This window comes from Triplophysa dalaica, chromosome 24 (assembly GCF_015846415.1).
Source record: "Triplophysa dalaica isolate WHDGS20190420 chromosome 24, ASM1584641v1, whole genome shotgun sequence".
NCBI classification, from domain to species: domain Eukaryota; kingdom Metazoa; phylum Chordata; class Actinopteri; order Cypriniformes; family Nemacheilidae; genus Triplophysa; species Triplophysa dalaica.
Window position 1 is genome coordinate 12,297,473 of NC_079565.1, and position 12,946 is coordinate 12,310,418.

Consider the following 12,946-nt stretch of genomic DNA (forward strand, 5'->3'; position numbering starts at 1 on the left):
GAAGTGTTGAAAAAAGTTCTCACAGCATTGAAGACATTTCTAGGATTGCAGCAGGGTCGTGTATTGGTCTTATCTGTCTTTTTCATCTCGCGACGCCCCCGGCGTTTTGGCGGGCTGGATTACTCGGTGTGCTGTATGCTTTAGCTCCCGGCCTAATGTGCAGCTTCTGAGAGGATTTTTTCTGTTTGCTTTGTCTCCGAGGAATGTTCGTTACCTTTCTTACCGAACGAGTCGGGTGAGCCATGTGACAAAGCATGTGATCGAACATGCTATGAAATAGTCAAATTTAGGGCAACGACTTTTTATATTCGGTCTAAAATTGTAGGTTTTGTTTGCTGTGTTTTTTGGGGGGGGCCTTCTCTCATTGGGTGAGACTGAAAACATGGTTATAAATGTTCATTACTATACTTATGCAATGATGTTTGTTCAATTATTTTAATTATATATTCACCCAAATGTGATTGAAAACCTGTTTATGACTCTTGATTCTGTGCAACACAAAAGATATTATGAGAAATGTTGCAGTTGTGTTTTACAATGGAAGTCAATGTGTTGTTCGGTCATCAACATTCTTCAAAATGTCTTCTTTGGTGTTTTGCAAAAGAAAGCCATACAGGTTTGTAATGACACGAGAAAGTGCAAATGATGAAAGAAGTTCTATTTTTAGGGAACTATTCCTTTAAATATTTATATTCGAAAAGGAAACACTTCCTGTAAATGGATGACTTAATTGTGTTATCAGACACGGCAGATGTAGTTTTCATGTTGTTTCAGTCGCCTGAATCAGGTGGTGAGTAAACACATCACATGAAGTGAAGTTATGGTTTGGTCTCTTCTGTCTCATATCACTGCGCAACTTCATTCCTTTGGGTGTCTTTCAAAAGCATTCTGACGTAATATGTGAACATAACTGAGGCGATATGCTATAATTTTAACAATAAGGAAGAAATACTTCTTAATCTAGCATCTGTTGTTCCTGTTTTTAGACTACTGGAATTCGAGTGTGACAGAGTAGGTCAGATCATGCTTCTTGCAAAAACCGTGTGGTTTTGTGTCCTCCTACCATATCATTTTCTAGACTTTCCAGTGAGCTGTAAATAAAAATGCGTGGAGTAGCCAAAAGCTCATAGCAAGAATGCACATCATGGTCACTTTCTGTGTCTAATGTGTTCTGTATTTGTCTGTAGATTTGGGGCTGAGACATATGTGTTGTGATATTTTATTATTTATCAAATATTTCAAATCGGTTTTATTCCCATGTTCTTTTATTTAACCATCACAAACGAAGTAAAGTTGAAACGCTTCCTCCCCGCACCTTGTTCAGGAATTTGTGTGTAGTTTGGCTTCAGGCAAAGTTGAGTGTCGGGTAGATTTTTTGGTGTTTTCAGTTTTTTTGACCTTCAAAATATTATTGAGCCATGAATAACTGTAAATATGTCAGACTTTGTGTAAATTACATTGTTCATCTCTCACAAAATCAATGCTAGTCTGTTCATTTGTGTGGTGTTTAATGTATTTGTATTTATTGGTACATCTGTTAATTCTTGTATCAAGAATTGTATGAATTTAATAATTTTCTGAAAATAAAACGTGTGAATTGTTAGACAATATGATGTCATCAAACTAAAGTTTCCTCTTGGCAATAGTTACAATATAGTAAACTCAGTCGGACGCAGGTTACACCATATATTAACTAGAAGGAAACGCAGTAGTGTCTGTTCAAGTGACACCGCAGGAGTACACAGATCAGACGTTCTCCGCCCCCGAGCGCTTATGATTGGATGTTTTGCGCTGTTGTCACCTTATGCCCCGCCTCTGAGCCGTTCTGATAGGCTGTCCTTTACTGGGACGAAAACTTTAGACTAAAAAGAAGTTTTTAATCACTCGCTGTCTGGACTTAAAACATCAGAGTAAGAGAGAAGAGCTGCCGGTTCTCCGGACTCTTAGTCCACACTTTAACGTCTGTTTTAGCACTTCGGACATGCACTCGCAGAAAACTCCCAGAAACGGACTAAGCTGCAAGATGGTTCTTCAGGCGGTTGGCAAAGTTTTACGGTAAAGTGACTGGATTGATATTTCGCTATTTTATGCCAAATATAATAATAACTGTATTTGGGTAGTTAGTAATAACAAAAATACAGTCAGTCGATACGCGCATGCGTGTATAATTCAGGTATTTTGTATACGTCACCCTATTTGTGCATGCACAGTAGTCGGTGGGTTAAGTGTAATATTAATTGCATTCCTAACGCATTTAATGTATTATTAAATATTTTTTTCACTTGAAAAGCACGTTATATTAAAATTAAACAGTTTATTAATTATTTGCTATTGATTTGTTAGGTGATGACACCATCATTACTCAAAACCGCGCTTATTGATGAATAATAATGTCTAGCCATAAAGCACGTCGAGCAGATCTCGCGCTTGTTCATAAATATACTCGACACGCAAATATTCTCAACCAACCAAACATCTGTAAACGCAATTTATTATTAACGTGCTACTCGTGCTTCACGAAAAATACGTTAGAAATGGTTGAAATATTTGCATATCATGTATATTCACCACAAGCCTGTGACTCGCCTCTCATTTACATTGTTTGAAATCCCTCGTAATGTGCTGCCGATATCTGAAATCAAACGAAATAAGGTCATCCTAATGCATGATATGATTGTATTGTAAATAAAGTCTGCACTAGAGAGGCAATCAAGTTGCATATGAATCACACATCTGTCTGTGTCAATAGGCCTCTTATTTAATTCAAGTGGTTTGAAGATAAAGCTGTAATTATATTTCAGAGTTTATGCATCTGCTTCTAGTAACAAATGAATTACAAACTTTGATTTTCTTCCTTTAGCTAAATTCACAAACCATGTGCTCATTACAAGAAAGAAGTTGTGAAATTCTGTTGAAATCAGGGTGTGTGGGGGGTAGGCTAATTTACAAAGCACCCCTCTGTTGTGATGCTTATGACCTCTCGTTGTACTGTCCCCATGGCCCTGTTACTGTGTTTAACACAATAATGTCATCTTCTCAATGGCTCTTTACACTCCGCACGCCTGTGAGAACAGGGAAGTCCTAACCTGGCCAGAAACTCTCAGCCGAATCATACACCGGTTTCACCTGAAGCTTGCTATAACAATTATATATGCATTTAATATTTTTTGTTTTTATTATTATTGTCTTTATCTTGACATCTCTCTTAAGAGATATAGAAGAATTTAATGTGATTGAAATTAACTGTTGTTATTATACTGTTGTAGTAATATCTCTTGTTATTATATTGTTGAATTGGCCTTTATATACCAACATAGTATTTATTTGAGTTAAGTTTAATCAATGCACATCATATTGAGAAACTATAAGGCCACATGTCATTTTATAAAACGCCACTTTAAGAAGAACTACACAAGGAATTACTAGGTATTACATAATACTTCCCCCTATTGGGCAGCTACATCCAATATTAGATATAATATAAAACTCTTCAAACTAATTTCATATTTTCCTACAAATTCAAGGCTTGGGGACAAATGTTAACACATTAATATAATAAAAAAATGCATTTCTCTCCCAAGCTAACTCTGTTATCGAGTGATAATCTCGTAATGGCCAAATAGTTTGGGAGGAAAGTGTATCTACAGGGTTATTTTTCAAGCAGTTTGTTTACTGTAATTTAATGATCTTCACCGTTTGCGTGGGCTTTGAAATGTCCTGCCGTGTTCTTGGAATTTTGTTTGGTTCTGAATGATTTAGGGCTGTTTAGATGTCTTGGCTACAGATGCTGGAATAAAGTGTGAAGTCTGTTGAATGACGTTAAAACTGACGTTAAGATTCTGAACTTTACATTCTTCTTCTTCACTTTTACCCAGATACCTTTTGTCTGGGAGAGCTTCATCTAGTCAACAGAATTAATAATTTTTAATAGTTTTCCAAAGAATTGCTGGTCAATTTCCTTCCTATAGCTTTTAGAAATGATAATAAACATATCAGGTGAGCTTCTGAGATGCTTCCAACACACATTGTGTTATAGATGCACATCTTCAATCCTTGGAGTTAGGTTGATGTTCTTCATTCTTTAAAAGTCCAGGGTCTTCTCGATTGATTGTGAAAAACACAAAAAAATGGCAAAGGAATGCCTGGGAATAGATCTGCAGGATCCAAAACCTTCACGGTATGCACGTGATTACGTCAATACCCCAAATTTTGTTGTTTTTATACGGAAAACAGAATGTGCATCCAAAAATTAAAAAGCACATTGTTTTATTTGAGCTCTCCCAGCATTTCGTAATTTTCCAGGAAGCAGCGTTTTTCATAAATTATGTGGCACAGGGCAAATTCTCAAGCCATTAGCTAGTTTATTTTAAGAGAAAGAAAAACTTTCTAGCTGCCAGCGTTACTTGCGCGCACACACACACGCATACACCGCATACCCACTTACTTGAGTTTCCCGCAGATATCTTTGCCATAAAAGGCATTGTAGTGTTACTCTCAGACCAAGCCAAGGTTGTGTCCGAAGACCTGTATCATTTCTCAGCTGGAGACCGAGCAAACATCTGCGTTTGTTCTTCTGTTGTGTTGTGCTGTATGGGTGTACCTCAAACTAAACCCCAGTTTATTTACAGACACCCTTACTGATTCAACACCAGTTTGCGAAAGTGCATTTCTGTCGACAAACTTAAAGACGCGCAAGTTGTCGCATTATGTTATAAATTAGTGGAGGGATGGTTTTGCACAAAGCTGTGTATTGAGGCTCCCGTGTCCCTTCAGCTGTGCCGATCCATTAAAGCTTCTGCGAGATGTTCAGATGGTTCAGTCATGAGCGTCCCTTTCAATCTCACCAGCTGGACATGACAGCTGTCTGCTCGCTGGATTTACTTTCCCTTCATTTAGAGTCGATTCTTTATGATGATCCCAGATCAGCTGTGTAATGCTTATAGTCACAGCTAATACCAGATCAGTGAAGAATGCTGGTTTGTTGTGGGTGGTTGCCAGGGTGTTGCCATGCAGTTGTCGATGTCTTTTGGGTGGTTTTAACACATTGCACATTGTTGTGCGGTTTCTAGGGTGTTGTGGGTGGTTGCTACAAGGGAAATTCAAAAGAGCTTGGTCTGAATATGAGGTACTTGCACACTTTATAACTACGCAAACATTTTGTTGCTGTTTCAGTTATCTTTTTATTGGCGTTAACGTTGTAGAAAAACAATGATTAACTTAAAAGAGGATCCTCCTTTTTGTTCTGTATCAAATTTACGTCATTTTTGGTTTTTAGATGTGATCGCTGTAAGAAGGAGCCGAGTTGTAAATTGCCTCATAATGTGAATTCCCTTATTTGTTTATCTGATTTCCTGTTTTACACTGGTAAACTTCAATTTTATAAGTCATAGTTCAGTCTTCTCACACTCTCAAGTCATGTTTGATCTGACCGTGTTCCCTCATTAATCCTCTGTAGACCTTTGCAATAGTTCAGCTTGGGTTTGATATGGTTGATAAGATTTCCCGCTCTCCAAGGGAAGTCAGCCAATCCATCAAAACATTGCTTGTTTGCTTTTCAAAAAAATTGTTTATGGACTTTGGGCTCGGAGATAAGTCCCTGATTCTAAACTGGACTACTGTGTGTGAAGAGGAAGTCATGAAGGTTGTCAAAAACTAAAGCTTGAGAATGTGATGGGAGTCATAAACAGGAAATCAAGTTGAATTGCTGAATGAGTGGGGTTTTTCCAAGGAAAAACAACACTTGTGTGGTTTTATGGAAGAGGATACTTAAAATATGAGGATATAAATTATTATTTAAACAGCCTATTTTATCAATTAGCAATAAATGTAGCAACAACAGCATGTGATTTCTTGATTATCTGTTATTGCCTGTTATTAGTTGTTTAATGCTCCCCCTGCAACCTTTGTCCCAGCCATCTGCAGGACCTACCACGACTGTGTGAATCTGACATGTACATCTAAAAACTAGCACTGGAAGTACAAGTCTGTTTTGACACCCCAGTTTTAAAGGAACCAAAAATGTGCATTACTATGAGAGGGCAGAGCTGTGGGACCTGTTTAAATGGAGGATTCACCCGATAATGAATATTCTGTCATTATTTATTCAACCTCATGTCGTTCTTGATCTGTATATGACTCTAATTTCTGGGTTTTGTGTCCATATAATGGAAGTCAATGGGAGCCGATGTTGTTTTTTTAATAATATTCTTCTCGTTATTTTCTTTTGTGTTCTGCAGACGAAAAAAAATCATAAAGGTGTGGAATGACATGCGGGTGAGAGCAATACAGAGTTTTGTGAACGGTCCTTTCGGTATCAGATCTCTTGAAATATCTTTGAGTCTGGAGGGTGATTTGCTTATGTCATTGAGCAGTTGTAGATCACAGTAAATCTCAGGTCAAATTTAGAGACGGATACATGACATTTTTCAGGTTGTAAAGCGTAAAGAGATTTTTGTGTTTGTTTTTAGCATTCTGACTAAAAACAAACTCTGACTTCGCATTCTTTCTTAGCATTCTGACTTCGCAAAGGTGGCCCCTACAATGGCATGAGTTTGCGCACAGTCATATTTTTGCGTTTCTGTTATTTCCTGTTTGAAGAAAATACACAAATAGTTGTTTCTGTCCACTCCGCACATCTTATCTTAATGTGTCCTATGTTCTTTTGTCCTACAGGAAATCAAAAACGAAGCCCAATGGAAAGAAAGCACCCGCAGAAGAGAAGAAGCATTACCTGGAGCCAGAGTACACAAAAGTGCGACTCATGGACTTCGGCCTTAAGGATTTGGTCTCGCTTCCGTCCAAAGAGATTGACCTAAATGAATGGCTTGCCAGCAATAGTGAGTCCATAACCAAACACTAAAGTCATTCTAAGTATTTGTTCAGGATTTTGGGGTTAGAGTCATTGTCTTTAAAATACGATGCTTATTCAGTGTGAAATTGTAGTTTTTATTGATTTTAATTATAGGTGCTTGAAAACTCTTGCTCGTACCTCTGGTTAGGGATTTAAACAAACGTGTAACCCTCAATGTTAAACGTTGATACTGCCGTAGAAAAAGAGAAAAATAAAATAGGTGAAAATCTAATTTACAATACAAATTTATAGACCCGAAGCAGCTCTTGTGTTATCTTTCTAGAAAGCACCTGGCGACCCATCAAAGCAAAATATGAACTACATAGTAACGGAAATACCCTAGTAGCATCATGGCGGCAGGTTTTGCACGGACAAGCACGGGCACATGTTTTCGTCTAATGGAAAAAGTTTTGTACTAACAGTTGCTGATGCAGCTCATCTTGAATCTTGGATTTGAACCCCATAAAACACACACTAACTGATAAAAGCTTCTGCCATTTTTCATGGAAATATTGATATTATGGTGATTACTGTCCCTTCGACAGGTCACAGTTAACATCTACAGATTCTCATAAGACAATATTACGAATGTTATATCATGAATGTCTTTCCTTCACCCTCAACAGCAACAACTTTCTTCAATCTCATCAACCTGCAGTATAGCACAATCTCAGAGTTTTGCACTGGTGAAACTTGTCAAGCCATGACGGCCTGCAACACGTAAGTTCTGTTTCTCTTTCGTTTCGTTTTCTGTCCATCTGTCTGACTTTCTCTTTCTGGGCCTGTTCTGACGCGACACTTAGGACCTTCTGGTTACGGAAACTGCTTCTGGATCAGATCACACTTTCATAATATTTGTGCAGCTAAAATTCCACACTTGAGATCGAAGCTTTAGAAAGCTGGGTTTGTACGTCTGAATCAAGTTCCCACATAACTGAATAGAAACTGACACACATTTTAATGAAGCCGGACCCTGTTTGGCTTCAAATGTGTTTGTAACGAAAGAAAACAAGTGAGCCATTCTCTGTATTAGGGGTTTTGTTTTTTGTGGCGTACCCAATCAAATGCCTTTAGGATTTCATAGTCCGTTTGTGTGGTTTGGGAAGATCAGGGATCTGGACCAAACAACTAATACATGTGACAGCTGTGTTGACCAGTTTAATGAAAGCTATGGACCTCTTATCTGTCTTTGTTTCTGTGTTTATTTGAATTTGACCCCATTTATTACTCTCATTTAAAGTAAACTAAACATGGTTGTTAATATCTTAGTAGTAATCTTGTTTAGTTTTAAAAAATCCCATAGATGTTAAATTGTGTACATTTGATATATGTTTTTAACGTAATTGAAACAGTTTCATTTTTTAAGATAGTGGTTCTCAAACTGGGGGCTCCAAGATAAGTCCCGCAGGGGCTTTTTTTATCTATATTTTATAAAAATATAGAAATTTATCATACGTTTTGTACAATTTAACATAAGAGAAATAAGACCCACAACCGAAACAATTGATGTTCCAGCATTGTATAATTTAAGATGTCTTTTGTTCAATAAAAATTCTAAGTTTAAGATCATAACTCCGTCTACACTGAACGCTCTTGACAACCTGCTTGTTCTTAATGGATTTGTCCCCTTGCGCCGCATCCAGTGTGGACAAATTAGAAATTACAATGGGTTCTAATACATTTCTAATATCAATGTTCTCGTGTCGCGTCTTGTATAGACTCAGTGTAAGTCTTAATTTAGGGGGAAACAAAGCAATGCGACTCACTCAAGGGGGGCCTTACAAGGAAAAAGTTTGAGAACCACTTTTTTAAGATTTAGTAAAAAATGTCCCTAATCGAAGAAATCAAAACAAACTCAAGAGAAAGGAATAATACTGGTTATTCCCACGGTTAAAAAAGTTGACTTTAAAAACCTTCACTCAACTTGTTCTCCCTGTTCTCCCGGAGCACCGGTTAGGTGTGAACTTCTCCTTTACATTGTGACCCTGTTAAACCAGATTTGTGACTGTTCAAGTCAAATGTTAAAGGATGAGAATTACCAACACACACAAAACGCAAACAATTACGCATTCAGCCACGACATACCAAGAAGGGTAAGGATGGGTGTGCACTGTGCACATCAAAACAACCCCAATAATCTGTCATTGCCGGTTTTACGAGTGCTCGCTCAATTACTGACAACGTGTTTAAAAGGAAAGGGAGGGACAGCGATGCACAAATAGCTGTATTGCTGAATTGGTGGTGTTGTCTATTGTGGAGTTGACGTAGAATTGTCTTGCAAACTTTTCATGCTGAGACAAAAGTGTCGATGAGGTGCATGTGTGAGATGGTGTACGTCATATGTAAAGACAGAAAGTTAAATGTAGCGTGTGAATGAAATAATTTATTGTCCAGTGCAAAAAAGTATTAAAATGCTATTTCGATTATGTTGAATAGTGATTTGAAGTGTGATAGAAATGACACGTGTTCATTGTTTAAGGGGAATTCCCACAATTGTGAATTTCAGTTCTGAAATGCCTGTATGTCAGTGGTTTGAACAAATAAATAGTAATAGCTTATATTAAAAATGACTTTCAATGGAGTTGTTCTCAAAAGGGTTGAGTTTTGATGGATCATTTAATGCAGGCAGATTCATTACGTGAATATTTTAAACCTGGCAAATCCATCAAATCATTGACCGTATCATTTCTGTTATTCAAACACGTTGAGAAACATGCTGGCACAGATCTCACCATTTGTCTGAATGGGATTATTGTACATGCATAAGTATTAGTTAGATTCATATTGCATTTGCAATTGTGAAATTAACCGCCAGTATTTAGACCAACAATCCTCTCTCAAAATGTGTAACTTGACCCAATCGTTCAGTTATTTGAGAACATAAGGAACATGGTGGGACATTTGCCTGCTTGTCCATTGTGAGACAAGTAGCCTCTGTTTTTGCGCGCCACTTGTTTGTGGACATTATTCCTGTTATACTTTTTAACGGTTGAGATCTCTCCCCCCTCATTCTGTTTGGCCAATCATCTACAAAGCGTCCACAGTTGAATGCATGTGAATTGGTTGACGGTCATTGGGTCCCTGCTGCAGGGTCAGTTATGCGGACAGTCTGCATTCCAAGAGATTTGTAATGTCTACAGCCCCTCGAACCCACGTTACCTTTCTAAACTAAACCCACTTTAAAGGCGGTGGTAGCTGCATTGCAGGTTTTTAAACTCTAAACTGTTTACTTTGTCTTAATGTGTGTTTAAAGTAAAGTGGTAGTAAGTGAATTGTACCTGTTTGTCTTCTCTTCGCAGTATATACTACTGGTATGACGAAAGGGGGAAGAAAACGAAGTGCACAGCGCCTCAGTACGTGGACTTCGTCATGAGTTTCGTGCAGAAAGTAGTGACAGACGACAAAATCTTTCCCACAAAATATGGTATGAGCGCTGGTCACTATAGAGATTTGAAAGTCTCAAGTAAAATATCTTGAATCGGTGGCGTCCTTTGGTGGTTATAATATGCAATGAGTCTGTCTTTTAAATATTTATTAAGTTTCTTTGATGTGAAATATAAATACAATTGAATAAATAAACATAATTTACTTTTTTAATTTATTTAAAATTCAATATATCTGTATTTTAATCATTTTCAGTTATACAAAATAATGATTACCATGACATTTTTAGCATATTCTTTTTTATCATTTAAAAGTGTCATCATTTATTTAAAATTAAATAATTTAAATATAATACATCTTAGATCATAGTGATACCCTCTAATGAGCATAATAACCAATGAGTCCTTAAGAAAACTATGGAAAAAGTTAGATGAATAAAAAAATAATGAATATAACGCAATAATTAAACTTAATTTTTTGTATTAGGATAGGAGCTTTTTAAAACAAATCATTAAACACAATGGCTCTATTTTGGTTTAAAAATAAATAAAATTTTAACAAATAAGTGATTGATTGTGAACATATTTACATTCATATCAAATTTATTAATTTAAATATATTAAAGGAATGAAATAAAGGACAAAGAACTAATTAGAGAAATGACAAATATTAAGTAGAAAAGTCTTTAATATGTTAATATTTATGAATAACATTTTAACAAATAAATAAATAATCATTAAATACTTTCATTCATATTAAATGAATGAATTTGAATACATTAAAGGATATAAATAAATGAAACTAATTTGAAAAATAAGAATTATTTAATTTAAATCAAAAAAAAAATGATTTGTTAAATGTCTTTACAGATTATTACTAATTTAAATTCAAACAAATACAAAAAATGTAAACTGGAAAATGTTTTCTGTTTCATTCCAGGCAAAGAATTTCCCAACTCGTTCGAGATTCTGATAAAGAAGATTTGCCGGTATCTGTTTCACGTGCTGGCGCACATCTACTGGGCACACTTTAAAGAGTCCGTAGCTCTGGACCTGCAGGGACATTTAAATACACTGTACGCACATTTCATCGTCTTTATCAGGGAATTCAACCTGGTCGACTCAAAGGAGACCTGTATCATGGACGACCTATCAGAGGTGCTGTGCACCCCCCTGCCCCCCCATACACACAATCATGTAACTGAGAGATGAGCCTGTTGTCCCGGCGACCATACTCCTTGCACCAAGAAGAAGAGGGGGAAGATGATAAACGGCTCGAAGCCTCCGGTCTATGTTAAGTACATGGGTCGGTTCCCTCCATTGATATTTATTACCATCCTTATATGAACTGGTGGACAAGTGGGGACGGAGGTCTGCAGCATACCAGCACAGATTAGTGTGAATATTTCCTCCAGGAAAAACAATCTGTCTACCTTGGTGTTTAAATAGAAACATTTTGTACTTTTGCTTTATTCATTATTTTAGCGCATGTGCTCTCGGAGGTTGTGTTTTTTCTGTTTGTTTAAGGGAATGGTTTTATTGCTTTGCTCATCTGTGCCTTGGATATATAAGGTATGGTCTGTATTCAACAATGTTTAGAAAATAATGGGTGACCCCTGGCTCCCTCTTGTGGAGGGAGTAAAGTCACATACTTACTGACTTTTCATGTACAGCCTTATTTCACATAGTGACTTATATTCCATACACCATATATTACCCATTTCTTTTTGTTTTTACCTCCTCTGGCACCATTTTTAAATTGCTTTGCGTTTTTACTTTTTGATTTTAGTGTCACGTAAAGTATGAGGTTTTCAAAATGTACCATGTTTAAGATGTACTCATTATCCATTCAAGATTCTGTTCAAGAAGGTTTGATGGATTTAAGTGATGTTCTGGAGAAATATAGAACTTGTTTTGCAGGTTTCTAGACAAGGACATAAGTGAAATCTGCATGTCTGCTTGCTCAGAGATGCTGCAGATTGAGGCAAATAATTGTTGCATGGCAGTTGACTTGCTGTTGCAATGATTAGACAGCGCATAATCCGGTGTCGCAATACCTGTATTTTATTTCACTTTTTTAATTTATCAGCGGTAATGAATATCGTGGCATCCCGAACATGTGGAACATGCACATTTTCCCTTTTCTTAAGAAATAGATTGTAACTATATAAAAAATCACAATAATTGCCTTTAGAGAGAGAGGATAGTCTTTCTCCATTATATTTATTTTGACCTTTTTTAATCTATTGGCAGAGTTCTTTAATTCTTGCTTTTTAAGTATTTTTTAATTATCTAAGTTAAAGCCACTTATTATGTTTAGCTCAGCAAAGTGTAATCGAATTAAAACAAGAAATGCCACTTTTTCTCAGTGTATGTACTTGTTTTATTCATTATATATATATAAAACAGAACTTGCATATGCGACTATTTCTTGCGAAAATTATCTATTTAACTGTTTTGCTTATTCTTTGTAGTAAAAGGACATAACTTACTGTTTACTGACAGCAACTGTGTGTTCAGACTGCCAGTTACTGTGTCGCTAGTCTCTTGCTACAAGGTCGCTCGAAGGCGTTCCTAGCTTTGGTTGCTCTAGTAACATTTAGAAACAAACCGTGCAGTAACTTTCTGACGGATAACGTGAGCTCCGACAATTTTAAAGATAAAAGTTGTCTCTGCTGGATTCTGTAAAACCGTTAGAGAAGTAAAACACTTA

The 12,946-nt window shown here is 36.6% G+C and overlaps 1 protein-coding gene across 1 annotated transcript; it reads left to right on the forward strand.

The window, feature by feature from the left end:
- Positions 1–1,865: 1,865 nt before the first annotated feature.
- On the forward strand, positions 1,866–12,596 carry mob2a (MOB kinase activator 2a). Its single transcript, XM_056740415.1, has 5 exons — positions 1,866–2,055; positions 6,673–6,836; positions 7,477–7,570; positions 10,150–10,274; positions 11,174–12,596. The coding sequence occupies exons 1-5, from the start codon at positions 1,982–1,984 to the stop codon at positions 11,443–11,445; spliced, it is 729 nt and encodes a 242-aa protein (XP_056596393.1). The 5' UTR covers positions 1,866–1,981; the 3' UTR covers positions 11,446–12,596.
- Positions 12,597–12,946: the final 350 nt, after the last annotated feature.

What these genes read in the sequence shown, in the direction of transcription:
- mob2a (XM_056740415.1), top strand. Translation starts at nt 1,982, where the DNA reads ATGCACTCGCAGAAAACTCCCAGAAACGGACTAAGCTGCAAGATGGTT. An exon ending in GCGGTTGGCAAAGTTTTACG is followed by an intron (nt 2,056 to 6,672) that starts GTAAAGTGACTG and finishes TTTGTCCTACAG; the next exon opens with GAAATCAAAAACGAAGCCCA. An exon ending in TGAATGGCTTGCCAGCAATA is followed by an intron (nt 6,837 to 7,476) that starts GTGAGTCCATAA and finishes CACCCTCAACAG; the next exon opens with CAACAACTTTCTTCAATCTC.